General features: G+C 34.0%; 1 protein-coding gene across 1 annotated transcript in view; it reads right to left on the bottom strand.

The window, feature by feature from the left end:
- Nucleotides 1-6,317: 6,317 nt before the first annotated feature.
- Nucleotides 6,318-20,677, bottom strand: part of RSRC1 (arginine and serine rich coiled-coil 1) — a 253,796-nt gene continuing 239,436 nt past the window's right edge. The window contains exons 6-7 of the mRNA XM_042956775.1: nt 16,911-16,962; nt 6,318-6,388 (exon numbers count right to left, since the gene is read on the bottom strand). Coding sequence (XP_042812709.1) covers nt 6,333-6,388; nt 16,911-16,962 — 108 coding nt within the window. The 3' untranslated portion in view covers nt 6,318-6,332. The remainder of the gene's footprint in view (nt 6,389-16,910; nt 16,963-20,677) is intronic.

The following is a 20,677-nucleotide window of genomic DNA, read 5'->3' on the forward strand; positions in this document are numbered from 1 at the left end:
CCAACCCTTCAGGGAGGTGGATTTGAGAAATTTTCTCCTGGCTTCTTGCTTGGCATCCTGCAATAACACCCCTTTTCTCTGCCACAAAACCGGTGCCAGTGTTTGGCTGACTGCACATCGGGCAAAGGATTTGTTCGGTAAGCAAGGGAGGATGAAGAGGAGAATCAACAGGAAAAGGAGAAGAAACACTCAGGGACCTTTAGAGAAGTATCAGAAGGTCTAATAGACAGAGATTCTGAGGTCTGCCTAGAAAAGCATATCTTGGAATAAAGCTGCCCTTGGCCTTAATCTTATTATTTCAGCCTGTTTAAAAAGGAAACCTCTTTAAATACCTTTCTGTCCATTTGTAGTTCTCTTTTCTGAGGCATTTCTTTCTTTTTTTAATAAAGTCCTGGTTTTGTTTTTATTTTTTAAATTTCTTATTTATTTATTTATTTATTTATTTATGAAAGAGACAGAGAGAGGGCGCAAGTGAGCAAGGGGCAGAGAAGGGGGGGGGGAGAGAGAGAGAGAGAGAGAGAGAGAGAGAGAGAAAGAGAAAGAGAAAGAGAAAGAGAAAGAGAAAGAGAAAGAGAAGGAGAAAGAGAGAAGCTGGGTTCCCTCAAAGCAGGGCTCAAGCTCACAAACTGTGAGATCATGACCTGAGCCACAGTCAGATAGATGCTTAACTGACTGAGCTACCCAGGCACCCCCTCTGAGGCATTTCTTTTACAGAACAGAAACTTGGAGGAAAAACCCAGGCTGCCCTTAGATAACCCATTTCTCTGGCAGTTACTACATACAATCAAGAAGCCAAAAGCCACAGGGTGAAGCAAACTCCAGTGACCAATTTACAACCAACTTGCTCCTGCAAAGACCAGACCAGGCCAGTCAGAGCTACCACGTGGACCTCAGCCCTGACCTTTCACCCACTTTGCCCCTCATTATAATGTTAAAAATCATGGCCAGGGGTAGAGACTTAACATGTAAACAAAATTTTCGATGTATGAAGAAGCATGTTGTCAACTGTGCCTCTGTGCCCAATTTCCTGTCTTCCCACCCCTGCATGCATGCTTAGATGTCACCCCTTTCCTGCTTTAGCCCCTTCAAAAACTTTCCCCTGCCACTGGTCAGGGAGCAGCCTGGTATCCCTCTAACTAAGGGATGTCTAAGGCTGTCTCCCCATGCCCAGGCATGAGCTTGAAGTAAACACTGTCAACAGCATCCTTGGCCTCGTTTCTACATGAGAGTCAAAGAACTCTGAGGTCGGCAACATATTATATAAAGCAGAAAACAGAACAAGGCAGATTTGACAAAATTATGGCAAACTAACTTCCCAAATCAGGCCCATAAATCTGCAGATTGAAAAAGATCAGTGAAACTCAAACATGAAAAATACAAGGAAACTCATGCCTACTTACATCATATTCAAACTACTGACATAGATAAAAAAGAAAATACTGAAAACCACCAGAGAAAAGTAACACATTATATACAGGAGAACAATAATTTCAATGACTGTTAACTTTTCATCAGAAAAAATGAAAGCCAAAAGACAGTGAATGCCATCTTTAAAGTGCTGAAGGATAAGAATCTTGAAGGATATCAACCTTGACCTAATTTGTATTTATTTATAAAACACTATATCTAACAACTGTAGAGGACATATTCTTTTCAAGTACACATTGTACATTCATCAACACAGAACATAAGCTGGGTTGAAAACAAGTCTTAAACATTTTTTGTTTTCAAATTGAAATCATATGGAGTGTATATGCCAACTTCCTTGTCCAAAAGATATAGAGTAATAGACACTGACTGGATTTAACCTCCTGTCTAGAAATAACAAGGAAAGACAGACAGAAAGAAAGAAGAGGCAAGGGAAGAGGGGCGGCAGGGTGGAGAGAGAGAAAGAAAAAGAACTTTCAAAACACTGGAAAAAGGGCAAAGAAGAAAGATCCCTGTAGACAGGATAGAAAGGAGGAGAGTCCTAAGATGGCTACAGTTGTCTTCAGTTTTGGCTGGTGTTGCAGGGAAAGAAAACCCTGGTGGACTCTTAGTGGAAAGAGAGCCTAGTGAGTTGAGATGGAGCTGCCAGCCCTGGGAGACAAAGACCTACAGTTTAGGACAGAGACAGAGCAACACAGAGAACTCAGTGACCTGTGGAGGATCCCCACTGAAGTGCTGATTGGCAAATACATTTGAGAAACTACCTGATCCTGGGGAAAGAACCATCTGATCCCTAGTGCTAAAATAATACCTGGTATATGAAAGACACTTAATAAAAATTGTTAAATATTGAATGAATTCAAACATCTATGAGTTTTTTCTAAAACTAAATTATGCAAAAAATTTAAATACCATAACACTCTCTTGCAAAGTGAGGAGGTTAAAAGAAAATAAAATTTAAGAAAACAAAGACAGGTTTGGGCAAAATATGTAATATTCAAACCTACATTATGAAATATATTTACCTCTTTATGTTTTTTAGGTATCTTCCTAATAAGTAATTTTAATTCATATTGTGCTTGCGCTCCTAAATGAATATTATCCAACAAAGTTACCCAACTTTAAAAAGTAAAAATATTGTGGCACCTGGGTGGCTCAGTCAGTTAAGTGTCCGGCTTCCGCTAAGCATCCAACTTTGGCTCAGGTCATGATCTCACAGTTCCTGGGCTCGAGCACCACATCAGGCTCTCTGCTGTCAGCACAGAGTTAGCTTCGGATCCTAAGTCCCCCTCCCTGTGCTCCTCCCCCACTCGCACGCATGTGCACACACTCTCTCTCACTCAAAAAAAATTTTTGTTTTAAATTAGAAATATCTAACAATTGCATCCATTTTTACAAAAATTCTTTCATCTAATCAACAATGATTTGTTAAGTCTTATTTACTTTTCAAGGTCTTTGATTAACATTTTCAGAATGCCTTTCAGAATGACAATAAAAAAACAAGTTATCTTTTAAAAACAATTCTAAAAATCCCAAGGCCTTATCAATTTTTCAGAATCACTATGCAAAACTGAGAAATGATGACCATTTCAAGTATTACCTTGAGAGAGTTATAACAGAAGGAGTTAATTACCTCACACAGAATAACTTTGAGCCAATAAAAAGTACTTATATGGAGTTTCTACTGTCACATGAGGAATTATAAGGAATTTATAGGGTTTCACATATTCCTTTCAGGATGTACTTTAGGAACAATTACTTAGAAAGTGTTTAATTTAAAAAGTATTAACATTAAATTCAAATTCTACAATTTTATTTTATTTTTTTAAAGTTTATTTATTTTGAGAAAGAGCACACGTGAGTCAGGGAGGGGCAGAGAGAGAGAGGGAGAAGGGAATCCCACCTAGGCTCCATATCCAGAGCGAGCCCCCACACAGGGCTCAATCCCACGACCCTGGGATCATGACCAAAGCCGAAATCAAGACTCAGTTGTTTAACTGTCTGAACCACCCAGGTGCCCCTCAAATTCCCTAATTTTAACTAAAAACTAAAAATTATCCTTTATGAGCATATGTAACATATTGGCATACTAAGCAAAAACATTTCTGATATTAGACATGCATATGGTTTTTCATCCAGATAATATTTGATTAAGGTTTATTTAGATGAATGGGATAAATGAAACATATTATATAGAAGTAGATAAGACTACTGGAAGTAGTTAAAACAGCCTGAAAGATTCTGCATAGTATAAAGTTCTCATCAAAGTCTGATTAATCCTTTCTAAATCAGAATTTGCTACAGGAAAAAATTAGGTATATTTCACTTGGTCAAAAACTATATGTTTAGATGTCAGGAGATGAGTTTTTCTGATTTAGGAATGGGGGGTGGGGAGGTAGGAAAGAGGGACACCCCAAGCTTTTCCTCCTCTCCTCCCATTTTCTTTTGTTACACTTTTACCTCTATTCTTATGTAAATCTGTTCACTTATAAATTCTAAATTAAATGGTAGTTCTATGTGAAAAGTCAACCTCACTGGTTTACGGTATTTTCTGAATTGCATTACATGTAAATATGAGCAACTGAGTTGAGCTGCAACTGTGGGTACAGACAATATGTACCCCCACTCATTTACACTACCCAAGAGTAAAATAATCAATCCACTTGACCACTGTGATAACCAAACTATTTCCCCTATATTCACAAAGGATAAAATGGTAATTATCAATGTGCAAATAATGATGTTACTTCAGTGTTTTCAATTCTAAGGATATTGAAATGGTAACCATAGAGTGTTCAATTCAAGATACATTGTCCAACAATGTCCAACAACAGCAAAACAATTCTTATTGAAAATATTGGAGATATTATTATGTAACAACATATTCACCATTTCCTGGAAGAAAAAAAACACAGGCCTACTTTTAGTTCCCAGTGTAGGATTTAACTTCAATGGTATATAAATGCACATTTATATACACTACTAGTGACATTCATTCATCCAACCAACTGTTAATAAACAAAGGCTCCTAACACCATGGTATTGTGCTGGTTTGGGAAATAGAAAGTTGGCAGGCTACAGGGTTTATCTCCTAAGAGAAGAAATCATACATGCAAACGGTCCTACTGAAACATTTATACTTGCTATGAATACAAACTACAATATATACAAAATTTTAGAAAATCAAATCCGATAACATATAAAAGGAAGCACATTGAGTTCAAGTGGGGTTTCTCCCAAAAATATAAATAAGATTGGTTTAACATTTGAAATTGACTGATGAAATACAACATATCAATGAAATTCATCATACCATCTCAATAGATGCAGAAAAAGCATTTGACAAAATTAAATATTCATTCCTGATAAAACTCAAAGGAAACTAAGAATAGAAGAACAATTCTTCAACCTGAAAAGGGCATCTATGAAAAACCTACAGTTAATATCTTGTATAATGGTGAAAGACTGAATGCTTGTCTCCCTAAGATCAGGAATAATCAAAGGATATCCACTCTTACCACTTCTATTCAAAATTGTGTCTGAAGGTTCTAGCTAGGGCAATGTGGTTATAAGGCAAGAATAAGAAATAAAAGGTCTTCATATTTCAAGGAAAAATGAAAACTTTCTTCATTTATAGACAACATGGCTGTCTATGCAGAAAATGCCAAAGAATCTTACAAAAACAAGTAATCTCTAAGTGAGTTTAAAAAATTGCAGGATACAAATTTAATATGCAAAAAAAGAACTGTATTTCTGTATACTACTAATGAACAACTAGAAATTGAAATTTAAACCCCAAAATCTTAGTATTTATGATGGCACCACAAAACACAAAATGCTTAGGAATAAATCTAACAAAATAAATGTAAGACTTATATGTTGAGAACTACAAAACTCTGATGAAAGAAATGAAAGAAAAACTGGAGATGGAGAGCTATACCATGTTGAAGGATGGAAGCATCCAGTCTCTCCAATTCTGATCCGTAAAGTCCACATAACCCTAATAAAAATCCCAGCTGGATTTTTTTTTTTTTTGGCAGAAATCAACATACTTAATCAAGTAACCCACACAACAGAATATTACTCAGTAATAAAAAGGGAATAAGTTACCAATATAAGCAACAACATGGATAAATCTCAAAAGCATGCTAGGTCAAAGAAGTCAGACTCAAAACCTACTTATTATATGATTCCATTTATATGACATGTGAGAAAAGTCAAAACTGTAGGGACAAAAAATAAATCAGTGGTTACCAGGAAGCTAGAAGTCGTAGGAGGGGTTCACCATTAGTGGATGGAGAATTCTGAGGGATGATAAAATTGTTCCACATCCTGATTCTAGGTGTTATTATGCAACTGTTTGCATCTGTCAAAACTCAAGGAACCCTCATTAAAAATTGTGTATTTTACTGTATATACTCAATTTTTTTTTAAAAAAATCACTGTTTAGTAAATAGACAAGGTATAAAGAGAAAATATAAAGTATATATCTGATTTGTATTCAGAATATTTAAATAACTCTCCAAGTCAATAATATAAATAATTCCTTTTAAAAAATGGACAACAGATAGGAGCATATACTTCACACAAAATGGGACAGCCACTTTGTAAAAGTTTGGCAGTTTCTTATAAAGTCAAAGCTACATTTACTATATATATAAGAAACAAATCCCATTCCTAACTATTTACTCAAGAGAAATGAAAATATGCTTACCCAGACTTGTACTCAAATGTTCATATAATTTATAATCAGAAAAACCATAAGCTGGAAACAACCCACCTGTCCACCAATTGCTGAATGAATGAACAAACTGGTCTAGCTATATGATGAAATACTACTCAGCAACAAAAAGAACTGATGCTCATACAGCAATGAGAACAAACCTGAAAAGCACTATGCCAAGTCAAAGAGTGCAGTCACAAAGGTCTACATACTGTATGGTTCCATTTGCATGGCATTCTGAAAATAGCAAAAGTACAATGACATAAATCAGATTACTGGTTGCTAAGGTCCGAGATGGGGAAAAAAGAATTGACTTCAAAGGAGTATAAGGGGCCTTTCTGGGGAGTAATGTAAATGTTCTTTATCAAAAAATTTTGGTGATACTTAACATAATTGTATACATTTGTCAAATGCATGGAATTTCATATTAAATATTGGGGAATTTTATTATGTTTAAAGTGCACCTTTCCTACACCTCCATAGGTTTTCTTGATACCTACAGAACAATCAGAAAATGTTTTTAATTATTTTAAATCCCATTGCCCAGGGACATTAACCATTATTAGCATTGATATACAGCACCCAGGATATTTTTCAACATAACTTTTGATTCAATTATAACTTTAACTTTTGGTCAAAACTAAAATAGGATTCAGATCTTTTACACTGTTCAGGAGTCTCCATTTTTTCAGTTCCAAAATATATCACAAATATACTTATATTTCAGTAAATACACTGTGCACATTAAAAAAGAAAAACAGTTCATGCTATGCTTCTCCTAGTTGTAAGTGAACACCAAGAATTCTTTCTGCATAATGTCTTTTTATTGCCATTAAATCTTTCAACATTTGCAAAACTTGTTTGTATTACCATATACTTTAATTTAATTCTTGTCTTGGATTCTCTAAGGAATGTATTTTCTAGTTTTGCTAAATAAAACTCAAAGAAATCTTTTGTAAAAATAGAATAAAATCCTAACCGTTATGGGATGACAACAGAAAAAATAACAGTCAACATTAAATAAACATTAATGAAACAACTTTTGGGAAGAGAGAAGATTATTTGTTGATTTGTTACCATCAACTCTTTGTAAATTTAGGGGAAGATGCTATACTCACACACAAAAAGGGCTACTCTATTTAAACAGTTTTTTTTTTTTTTTTATTATGAAAGAAAAAAGAAACCCCAGGGTCTAAAATGTAATGAGTGATCCTATTAGTTCCACCAGACTAAAATCATACAGTCTACGTATGTGGTCTTTTCAGCCACATCTGTCATGAACCATTTTTACATCACAAAATGCAAAATACTGAGCACTGATTTACTAGATGAGACCTGGGAAAGAATTCGTCATTTGATTTTTCCCCTAAAAGAAAAATTGGCTCACAGGAAGACAGGTGACAGTTCTTTGCAGAGCATACTCAGAACTTACACATTTTAGAATCAAATCTTAATATAACCTAAGCAACAAAGAGAAAACCAAAATGAAATAGAGGATGAAATAAAATAGAAAAACAAAAGAAATCTCAATGATGGCTTTCTTAAAACTCAGATACTTTTCTTGGCTAGGAGACATGGATTAACTGTTAAAAATAATTATGATGTGTGTAAATGTATAAAAGGGCTCACCACATAGTAAATGCTCAATAAATGGCACTCTGATTAATTTTAAGTACTTCATGAAACACATTTTTGTTAAGCATTTTATATACTGATCTGATTTTCCCCCTTTCAAAAGCTTGCAGTTACACTAAAATGGAATTTTTTTTTAATATAGAATGTATAGTACAGAAGAGTTTTGAATTCATTATTTCCTTGACTTATCTGAAATCTGCATTAGTCGCTTTTTGGTAAATTTCTTTATATAGTGTTATTTTACTCATATTAAAAAAAAAAAAGACCTAAAATTTCCCTTATAGGAAAAGGTCTACTATCATTCCAATTTTTTAATGGCTTAAATTAAAAAATATTAAAAGGTGATTAATAAAAAAAAAACCTCATTACATGATTCTGCTTTAGGTAAATTACTGACAATTATTCTAAAACCACTGAAAGAGAAACTGCACACTTGACATATAAACAAACATCCAAATCTTATACACTTGTCAGTCTTTCAATAATGAAGTCTGGGGAAAAATAAATTCACAGACACCCAAGTGAATTGGCAACTGTAAGTGACAGAAGCCCTTCTAAATCCTCTGTTTACACTGGGGATTAGTGGAGTAGATTTTGAGTTGCAAACTGAACAGTCCATGGTCAAGGGAACCTGCTCCCTGTCAGCCCGCAGGGCATAAGGACAAAGCATGGTCCTGGTAGGAAGTGACCCATAAACATATTCCTACCCAGGATTTATACAAAGCCAGTCTGCCTCACAGAAACTCCATATGACCATTAACTGGCCTGCATGGCCTGCCAGGAGGCCTAATTACAGGTCTACAGAGCCCAATAACAAAAGCTGAAGGGCTTTAGCCTAGGGATGATCTGCTTTATACTGACTTGAGAGAGTCCATATAGAGGACCCCAAAGAAAGAGGTTTAGCTTTAAAATTCTCCCCAGAGATCCAGCATTGTACTCGAGTCTAGAAAGCCCACATGCAACATACTTCAGCTAGGCTTAAACATACCACCCTCTCAAAATTAACATTCAACTACTGTCTGCTTAACATCTGCTCAAACATGGCAAGTTGCTGTGATATTGTTAGACTCTAGCTGATAGCTTTCTTCTTACTAAATATTATTAAGGATAAATAATAGTCATTCAAATATAAATGTGTAACCAATGCTAAAACAAATAACTTATGCTTTTTAAATGCAATTTACTTAATGATTCTTTTTAGGAAGTACTACTTTATATCTTTTGAGTTAACACAAAGCCAAAAATCATGTTCATTATTGGAAATTGGAAGTTAAATTAACATTATCAACTTGATTTTACATAAAAGCTAATAAAATTTATGTGAATTTCTGAAATTTGCAGAAACCGTATTTGATGAAAAAAAGGTTTAACCAATGCTCAAGTCAATTAAACTATTTAAAGTTTTATTCATTTGTTTCTGTTTTTACATTTGCTGGTAGGAGGAGAATGTTTGGTTCAATGTCTCTTCCTTAACTACATCATCACTGTGGTGATGCCATAAAAAAACTACTCCTACTCTCTAACGATTATAGAACCCTCAGTTACATATTAGGTGCTGTTCTAGACACTTTATTACATTAATTTATTTAGTTCTCATAAAAATTCTAAAGGTACATATTATTCCCATTTCATAAATGAAAAAAACTACAGTCCAGCAGGCTTTACCGACTCTCCCATGGATTTACAAGTAAATAATGGAGCTGGGAATGGTACCCAGGCCATCTGACTTGAGAACTTAACTACTACACTATACTATATTGCCTTTGATATCAACTGCTAACATTTACTGAATACTTACTATGTACCAGGTACTGTTCGAAGTGTTTTACAAATGGTACCTCATTTAAGCTCTTATAACAACAAACCCATTGGTTATGTACTATTAATATCTCCACTTTATAAATGAGGACACTAAAGGAGACTACCAAAGGAGACTACAGGGGAAGTGATCCGCCAAAACTCACAAAGTTAGTTACAGAGGCCAAGTATGAATCTAGACTGCCAACATACTATCAAGCAGAAGCCTACATGGGGAAAAAAGAGGTATGAAAACTATTTTATGAAATACAAATTAACTTTTTACCACTTGCTCTGTTTTTTAGGTCTGTCCAACATGAAAAATGTTCTCACAATACATCAGCCTATTTCTCAGAGTCATAGATCGGTGGTCAGAAACTTACAGAGCAAAACCTCTCTGCTGGTTTTAAGTCAGGGTAGCAGAATGGTTGTCTATGCCCCTTGGAAATGGTGCTACATTTTCATGGCAAACTCAGAATCAGAAATATTTACAGTTAGACTGGACTTTAGAAAAGCACTGGGAGTTCTAAGATCACATGCCTATGAAGAGAAAGGGTTAGGAACAGGCTTCTAGGTACTTAATGGGTAGCTAAAAGCATAACGTCTAAATTTAACATGGAGCAGAAGAACTGGGATGAAATGAGGCACTTATGACTTATTCCTAAGCATGGCTCCTTCCCTGGACATACTGTGCCCATGTGTGTAACTCATCTGTGTTTCACAATACTCAACCAGCTTGTATCCCAGCAAGGGTAACTGAAATGCAAGTCCCTAGTTAGGCCGAAGACCAAAACATTGGTGATTATACAACACTACCCTGGGTTTTTCAAAATTATCAGAAATTTTGCTATTATGAGCACTCTTAACAATTATGAAAAATAACATTTTTCTGACTCATACTTTACTAATTCTTATTATCAATTAGAAAAAACTCATTTCAGAATCAAAGGCTTACATGAGGATAGAAATTATTTTATTGTAAGGTAACTATAGCACTACACCTAACAAAACAGAGTATGTATTTGGTAATATTTTCCACCATCCTTCTTTCTTCCCAACATAACTTAGGGATTTAAACTACGGATAGAAATAGCTCAAGAGTCAGAAATCACTGGACTTGAGTTCTGGTTCTGTCATTCACTAGCTATGTAGTCTTTTACAAATCATTTATGCTTTCCAGATATTTGTAAAATGGAGTTAATTAGCTCTCCATGCTGTGATGTGAGTCAAACAATAAAAGATTTATATGAAAGTGCTTTAAAAACTAGAAAGCAAAACAAAATGGGTTGTAAACATTATTCAGAAAATGAAATATTACACAGAGATTTTCTGATAAAGGTGATTTACCATTCATGCACTAAAGGAAATTGCTATTTTTTCTTAAAACATTAGAGATATAATTTTAAAGGCTGCTTGTGTCAATAACTCTATTACAAGTAAAATATTAAAAAGATTTTAGAGAACAACGTGTCTTATAACCAGGTTGTAAGAAGTGTCATCTTTTCATACTGATAAAAAATATTTACATTTTGGAAAAAAATTCTCTCCTCTAAATTCTTCTTCAGACCTACAAACACGTATGGCATAAGATGCTACTGTGTTTTTGCAGAAAACCCAAATAATGTTTGGACTGCCACTAACATGTCAAACACTAGTGAGAGCAAAAGAGACAAGTCTTATCTTCCTTCTTTCTCCTCTGTGATAATCAAGTTTCATTATCTTTTCTGTCATGCACTATCTTAAAGTTTAAGATTAAAAAGTCAGATTATTGGCCAATATCTTCTACTTTAGAAGCCAGATAATTTGTTGTGTATTTATTTTAAATCCATCAAGCTGGTTAAAATGAGCATAGCAGCATTAAAAGGTTTACTTTTCAGTTACTTCCAGATTATTTGTTTCTTCACAATGACCTGTTCACCAATGATTAACAGCTGGAATCTTATTTGGCATAGTACCACTCACTACAGGTGCTGTTAAAACTGTTGGAAAAGACTTATAAACTTTAGATCTGGTTCCTGGTCTTCATCATGTTCATTATTTCATTGGAAAAGTAAATTCAACACTTATGAAATAATTAAATATTAGTATCAGCCATATGTAAGTAAATATCAGCATAAATGGTATGCACAAACAAGGACAGAAAGATTTCAAAAAAGAAGAGAAAGATTATGTGCTGGAATGGTCACAAAACTCATGTGGAAATTTTGAGATTCGTTTTGAAGTGCTTAGAGGTAGAAGAGGAAAGAGGAAGTCATTTCCAGAAGAGAAAAAAAATCATGAGCAAGGATTCATAGGTAGAAAAGAATGAGTAACTCAAAGAATAATGAGAAGAAGTTCAGAAATGAATTCTAATAAATACAGAAAAATCTGTGGCTCCACCATACAGAAAGAACCTTGGAACCTTAAACACAGAAGTGTAAAACTGATTTTTTAAGCCACTGAGGGCCAGTGACTAATTTTGAGCAAAGTAATATCATCACCAAATGGTGGCTGAGAAAGAATCATTTAGCAGTGGTAATCACAAAAAACAATGTGGAAATAAACATTTCCTGGTGGCTACCATTTGCCAGGCTCCGAACTAGGTGCTTCACGTATCATATTTATCTTCAAAAAAACCCTACAAGGTAGTTATTATCCTCCCCCTTTACAAGTGAGTAAATTATGGTACAGAGAAGTCCCGAAAACTAAATACTTTCAAATAGGCAACTTAAATGTGTGACAAGGTTTAGTTGAAACAATAGGGGACTATACTCATATATTGCTGATGAACACGTAATATCCTTCAGACACTGTGGAAAAGTTTGGTGGTTTCTCAAAAAGTTACACATAGAATTCCCAATGTACACTCCTAGGTATATAACACCCCAAATTACAAACAGGTACTCAAGCAAGTACATGTATATGCATGTTCATAGCAATACTATTTACAACAGTCAAAAGGCGGAAGTAACACAAATTTCCATCAATACAAATGGATAAATAAATGGTGTACATGGATACAATGGAATATTATTCAGCCATAAAAAGGAATAAAATACTGACACATGCTACAATGTGGCTGTACCTCCAAAACATTATGCTAAGAAGCTGACATACGAAGCTATACAGTGTGTAAGTCCATTTATATATATCCAGAATAGATAAATCCACAGAAACAGAAGGCAGATTGGTGAATGCAAGGAGCAGGTGTCCAGGAGTGGAGAGAAACTGCTTCATAGGTAAGAGGTTTTACTTTGGAGTGTTGAGAACGTTTTGGAAGTAGAGAGAGGTGGTAGTTATACAGCCCTGTAAATGTATTTAATGCCACTGAATTGTTCACTTTAAACAATTACGATTAATTTTATATTAATTTTATGTGAATTTCACCTTAATAAATTACTTTTTTTTTTTAAATAGAGAACTATGGCAAACTAGAAAATACACATGTCTGTCATGTTCCATTTCTTTTTTTTAAACTATGTTTTGTAGAACCAATAAACATCAAACTGCTCACAGTCAAACTGCTCAAGGTAAGCAGTACGAGTAGGCTTAGAACTCTTCCACTATTTGCTACCATCTCTGGAGAAGAGAACTGAAGAGACCATTGGGAAGTTAGGGATTAACCTCTGGCTGGTATCTTTGGCATCTAGACTAAGGAGATGGCAGTGGGAAAGATAATAAAGGGATACATATAAAAAATGTTTCAAAATAAGATCATTCTAGGTGAATGACTGCCTAGTAAGAAGTCAAAGGTAAAAATTTCAAAGTTTTGTATCTTAATAAGTGAGAGAATGGTAAAAGCATTTTTAAAAAGGAAAGGAAGAAAGCAAAGGGTTAATAGGATTGACTCACTATCACAGGGTAAGCCATTAGCTGAGGTTATAACTTAAAGATTGAATCTTACAAATTTATACAATTCTGCAATCTTCTGTGTCCTACTGCCATTTGAAAATGACAAAAAAGCAATCTTAGATAAAACCTTAACTTCACATCACCTCTGAACTAAACGTTAAACAACAGACACGAAAGTTGGTTTTAACTGCAATTTAGTAATAGACATGAGAAACGATTCTATCTAAATCTGAAGATTTAGCATAACAAAGTACAAATATATGGTTTAATGTATAAAAATATGGTTGTAACAAATACAATAAGATCTGTGACTTCAAATTCATGTTTGGTATAAACCAAACATGCATGATACCTTACATTTTGCTTAAATATTATTTTTACTCATACATATGTCTTTCAAAATCATACCACTAATAATTGTTGCCAAATGTTCTAAACATATTTTAATTCCAAACCAATAACATTATTAACATTCACTCATAAATCAATAACAATGCAATGGTTACATATTGCATTTTCTGGGACCTATAGTTAGAATAAAGGACTAAGCACAGCAGGATTTCTTTATAGACGAACCTTATCTACCAGACTATAGTAATTATAAAGCTGAAATGAATCCTGTCTCAAGAATCTAACATACAGCCTTAAGTCTTTTCTTGTACTCGATTTTATGGCCCCAAAGTCAAGGATGTTTTCCCTGAGAACTCAAGTAAACTTCAATGTGACAAAATGGGTGCTACCAGCCCTTCCTGTCCGGGAACCTCACTCTTAGGACTAGGCTGGATTTTAACTGCAAGACTTCCGGAAAGAGCTCAAGTTGGTCTTATTCCCCCTTCCTTTATTTTATTTATTTGCTTGCTTTAAGTAATACAGTGAACACCTTAAATTCTTCACTGAAGGAAATCTAGAACTTTGATAGTAAGTTCTAGATTTGCTTATATGCTCCTCTCCTATCCATCTATCTACTTCCCCTCTTCAAGGCCACAAGTTCTCATTAAAAGCAATACTGGATGTTTCTCAAAGGGGTATAATATGTTATATCATATTATAAAGCAATATATTCATAGAATTGGCATCAAAAGGCCAAGTCTGGTTAAAATATTTACTTAATCAGTGGAAACATAAAGTAGCACAGTCCTTTTATAAAACAATTTAGCAAAAATGCATAAAAAGCCAGTCTAAATATTAATACCCTCTAACCTTATAAACTCATTTCTATAGTAATCAATCCCAAGAAACCTATCTAAAATATATAAAACACAATTTGTAACAGGATGTGTACCACAGTGTTATTGATAAGAGGGAAACGCTGGGGACAACACGTTATTAAGTACAGAAGAAAATTATTAAGTAAATAATGCTACATCTAGCTAATGCATTGCTTATCCAGACTAATGTAAGTTTTTTAAATTTGTAAATTGTCATAATATTTTTAATGTTTCTCAAATTCACGCAACCTAACTCTTTATCGACAATAGAATTTAGAAAGTTAAATTAAAATATGTGGGGTGACAGCTGGGACCAATATAAGTAAGTTCAACACTATGAAGTTTGGACCCTAAGATCTGTTTTATAATAGGCTTCAAAATCCTATTAAAAGATAAAGATAACTGTATAAAACTATGAAATGAAATTCTTTATAATTGTATTAATGGAAACAAATATTTTCTGAACTAAGCAACATAAATATTGTCTTTAAAACAAAAGTTTGTCCATACTCAAATTATGAACTGGCAGTAATTTTTCAAAGCAAAATGCTACTGAAGAATTAAAGAATCAATGTATATTATGTAAATGATAGAGAATCATATTAACTAGCTTAATCTTACAGCATATTTGAGTCAAAATATGAAAAACCAGATAGCAAGCAAAATTATAATACTATGTAGAAACTGTAATTTCCACATAATTAAAGATAAAATGAGTAAGATTAATACATAAAATATAAATGACTTAAAATTAAAAAAAATTATTTTAATGTTTATTTATTTTTGAGAGGGGAGACAGAGTGCGAGCAGGGGAGGGGCAGAGAGAGAGAGGGACAGACTCCAAAGCAGGCTCCAGGCTCTGAGCTGTCAGTACAGAGCCCCAGGTGGGGCTTGAACCCACAGACTGTGAGATCATGACCTAAACTAAAGTCAGCTGCTTAACCAACTGAGCCACCCAGGCTCCCCTCCCTCCATTTTTTTTTAATGTTTATTTATTTTTGAGAGAGACAGAGTGTGAGCAAGGGAGGGGCAAAGAGAGGGGGAGACACAGAATCCAAAGCAGGCTCCAGGCTCAGAGCTGTCAGCACAGAGCCTGACGTGGGGCTCGAACCCATGAACTGTGAGATTATGACCTGGGCTGAAGTCGGACGCTTAACTGACTGAGCCACCCGGGTGTCCCTGAATGACTTTTAAAGTAATATGGAGAGTTACAAAGACTCACAAATATTATTAAGTTTTATCCTTTTATTATAAGTTACTTCTATTAGTGATTTATGAAGCTAGTATATCATGTGTTCCCAATCTTTAGACTGTAGACACTCTGGGGCTAATGCAAGAAATCTCTGAATCAATATGCACATATGTATTTTCTCAATGAGTACTAAAAATACAACTACTATCATTTGGTAGTCTGAAATTACTTTTATGTTAAAATAGAATTCTCATTTTCCAATTGGAAATTATACACTCTTTACAGATCTTTAAAAAGTAAATAATTATAACAAATATGTACTACTTTGGTTATATCATTCTAATCCTACCTCATGCTTAATCTTGACAACTTGTTTAAATATGTTACATACATTTTGAAGAGCACGTTAAGATTCAAAATAATATCAGTACTTAGAAAAGATAACATTAATCTTTTACATTTTTTAAGAAGGTAAAATATTTAATGTCTACATGAATCTGAGGATTATGTATAAAATCAAAGTCACGGCATTATTGTATCATTGAAAAATAAGACATACAGTATTTTAACATTAGATGGTATCCAGAACAGTTCATTGAGTTAGTCCAATGGAACTGGAGAAATTACTAAATTATACTTATCTTGTTTTCCTCAACAATGAAAACCTTGATCTAAAACTCCCACTTTCTACAAAAGTTAAACCAAAACAGATCATAGTCTTAAATGTAAAAGTATAAAACTTTTAGAAGAAAACACAGGAGGATGTTTTGTGATGTGGGGCTAGGTGAAGAATTCTTAAACATGCCACCAAAAGCACAGTCCACGGAAGACAAAAATCAATAAATTGAACTGCCTCAAAACTGAAACTAAAATTAAAGTCAATTTTATAAGTAAAAATATAAAGAATGACCTTTTAGCATTATACTCTATACAGCAGTCGATACTTCATGTAAAATATGGCCATACATATAACCCAGATTTCACAAATTTGTGAGGACATATGAAAACAGGTGTTTTTTTCTTTGACCCACCTGTAAGCATGTCAGTATTTATTTAGTACGTTTTCATTTAAATAAAGTTAATCATGAGCACTTACCAGCAGCTTCAAGAACCAGCTGTAGTCTGGCTTTGGCCTGTTCGGCTGGTGGCTAAAAGTCAACCATAAAAGACATTTACAGGTCAGTTTTAATATATGGAGCTTTAAATTAATGTATTACTATGCAAACATCAGAAAATTTAGAAGACTTTATCATAACAGATATTAATATCCATCCAACATCTTAATAAAACTCCATCACAGCAGCTCTACCAATCTACTCTCTCACTGTAGTAATTGAATCACACTTTTCATTAACATGATGGAAGAATTTCTTTCTTTCTTTCTTTTTTTTTTTTTTTTTTACTGGAAAAGGTTTTGTTAGTACCCAACATCAATCTGCAATAGCCTAAATCAGCACCTAAATCAGTACCAATCAGCATTAGCCTAAATAACTACAACTGAGTAATGAGGCAAAACCTACATATATTTAAAAACATATTATCAAGCTCTGTTTTGGTTTTTTTTTTTTTTTTTTTTTGCATATGGAAACGTGCAAAGTGACCTATCGGAATTTAAGTAACAACTTGATATTTCAGGCAAGTCATATCCAAAAACCAAATTTTTTTCTGCTTTCCTATTTGAAAGGGGCAACTGTGATGATGATGTGATTTACAAGCTTTCAATTCCTACCAAATGTCCTCAAGTTGTTTTCTCAATGGACTTTGATTCAACACAGTTGATAATGTTGAAATTAACCTTATTTGCCTACCAGTGACCTTATTTTGAGATTTTCAGATTAATGTGTTGATGGTATCTAAGATAACATGGGTTGTAGCAGGTTATGAGTTATGAATTTTCATGAAGGACCTGTTAAAAACTTTTGTTAGGTTTAGTTATTTATTTTGAGAGAGCAAGAGAGAGAGAGAGAGAGAGAGAGAGAGAGAGAGGATGAGCAGGGGAGGGGCAGAGAGAGAATCCCAAGCAGGCTCTGTGCGGTCAGCATGGAGCCCAATGCGGGGCTGGAACCCACGAACCATGAGATCATGACCTGAGCTGAATTAAGAGTCAGACACTTAATCAAATGAACCATCCAGGCACTCCATAAAACCTGTTTAACACTTGAGACTATACTTTACCATATATTTATAAAGATGTCAGCAAGTGACTAAATATAAATAACCTCATATATATATATATATATATATATATATGATATCATCATTTGAGAATTAACATTTTATAAGATATATTTTTAAATTTCTCTGTGAAAAAATGGTTTGAATGAAAAGACTTACATAATTGGATATAGAAAGAAGATGTCTAAGAATTGTTAACCATTTGAATGGTGCCTCTGAATAAACTGTAAGAAACAGGATGGAAGAGTAGTAGATAAAACAGGAGGAAAGACAGGTAGAGTCTTTCATATCCTAGAACAAGGGGTAACAAACTATGGTCCTAGACCAGTGACCTGGTTTTTTATAAATAAATTTTACTGGAATACAGACATGCCCATTTGTTTACATACTGTCTATAGGTGCTTTTGTTTACATAGGTGCTTTTGTTACTATAGGTGCTTTTGTTACTATAGGTGCTTTTGTTTACATACTGTCTATTGGTGCTTAGTACACCAATAGCAAAGTCAATTTTTTGTGACAGAAAACTTCTGGTCAGCAAAGCCTAAAATATTTACTATCTGGACCTTTAAGGAAAAGTTTGCAGACCTTACCATAGAAAGAGAGACTTAGGAGAATCTAAAACGGTGGTGTGAGGAGATGACATCTGTACTTTGATAAGTCATTCTAGCAATAACTTGATGATGAATTGAAAGGAATGTGACTGGGGGTGAGGAGTGCAGTCAGGAAGGAATTAAAGAATGCCAGGTGACAGATGATGAGGGCCTGAGGTGGAGCAGTGGTGGTGAGGCTGGACAGGAAGAACTAGATTTGAGAAATAATTAACTAGTAACATGAAAGGACTGACTGAATAGGAGAGAAGGAGGAGGTGACAAAAACAGTACTTTATGTCATATGTTAGTAGAGAAAATGTACGTATGGGAGCTTTATGAAGTTACAAAATGTTGAAAATATGTAACATCAAGTTAAACTATCATAGCAAAATATCAATAGAACGTGTGATATCTACTGAATATAATCTAAGAGTTATAAACTAAACTGCCGATGGGGGCCAAGCAGTTAATACAATTATTTATGATGATGAGAGGCAAAAGACATTTGGCCTCAGTCATCAGAGAGTACTGTGAGGGTGCAGAACAGTGGAGCACATGGCCTAGCGAAAGGAAGCGGCTAATAATCAGCACCTACTCACTGCTGTCATACAGAAATGCAACCCAAAGCTACGAAATTTCTTGATTTTTCATGAGACTTTAAGTTTCCATAAAGACCAATACTATGTGGAACAAAGAATACTTCTAAAAGCCAGGTTCAATCCCAAAACAGTTTGTGACCTCTGCCATCTACTTAATACACATAGTAGAAACGTGACACTCTGTGCAATATAACATAACTAGAATGGCATGAAGGAAATGATATTCTGACTAGCAGGTCCCAAGCAAGCTAAGAATTATGAAGCATACATTTCAGAGTGTCCTAGAAAGCAGTGTCCTTTGATAGAAAAATGTTAGGCACTTTATGGTGAAGATATTTCATGGGGAAGTTTCATGTATTTCACAAGGGAAGATTATTTTTAACAATTAAGAAATATTTAAGACACAGAAAAATACACAGAATGATGAATACCCACATCCAAGAAAAAAATTAATATTGTTGTAGTCTCCTACCGTACAAACCCCCCTCCATGGCGGCTCCCTCCCTCCTCCATTTATAACCTCTGTCTTGAAAATATGGTAATTACCATTCCTAAAGAAAGATGATTGATGTTTCTGATAAAAACACCTGTTAAGACATATTTATATTTTCATTAATTTCTCTAACAATCTATAATATAGGATTCATATTCAAAGATAAAGAAAACCAGTTTAGTAACTTGCTTCTACTATACATGACAGATTGAAATTAAGACCTTCTGACTCCAAATTTCAGGATCCTTCTAACTAAATCACTAGGACAGTCATGAAGTCAAAGCAATTAATTCCATAGATACAAAAGCAAAAGAATGAATTTTTAATTCTGTTCAAAAGAAAAATCTGTCCAAAATAATACATTTGTCCCAGCAGATGGAATACGAGGACATTCTAAATACATTTGCCTATACAAATGTAACTTGCAAAATTTTATTTGTGATATACAGGGATCATCTTCAACTGTGGGGAGAAATACATTGTTGGATTCATCAGACTTTTGAAATTTGTATTTTATAAATATTTTTATTCTTATAAATATTAAATATTAGGTATCGTCATACTAACTGGTTTAGAATGAAAATATCTTTATGGGCTTGGGTTCCAAAATTTCTAATGCTTTACTTATTTTAGAGTATATTACAGTTCAGGGATTAGTGCGAATTCCATCTAAAATTGGTTTTATTTTATTGATTTTTTATTCAGATTTTATTCAGAACCAGAAATCAAATCTTACTCAATAAGCAATAACATAACACCAAATAGAAATGCATGTAATATAGCAATTTTGCAATATAAGAATTGTAAAATGAGGGCATAATTAAGAACACAGTTTCACAATTATATTGGGTGAAACAAACTTTTGGATAAAAAATTGTATTCCATTAAAAAATAGTATTCCATTAAAAATAATATTCCTCACATCAAATTTAGTAGTGCATAATTAGATAAACAAATATTACCAAAACTGAATTATGGAGAATATAACTGTTGTCCCCTCAAAAAA

The sequence above is a fragment of the Panthera tigris genome, chromosome C2, assembly GCF_018350195.1.
Source record: "Panthera tigris isolate Pti1 chromosome C2, P.tigris_Pti1_mat1.1, whole genome shotgun sequence".
NCBI lineage: Eukaryota > Metazoa > Chordata > Mammalia > Carnivora > Felidae > Panthera > Panthera tigris.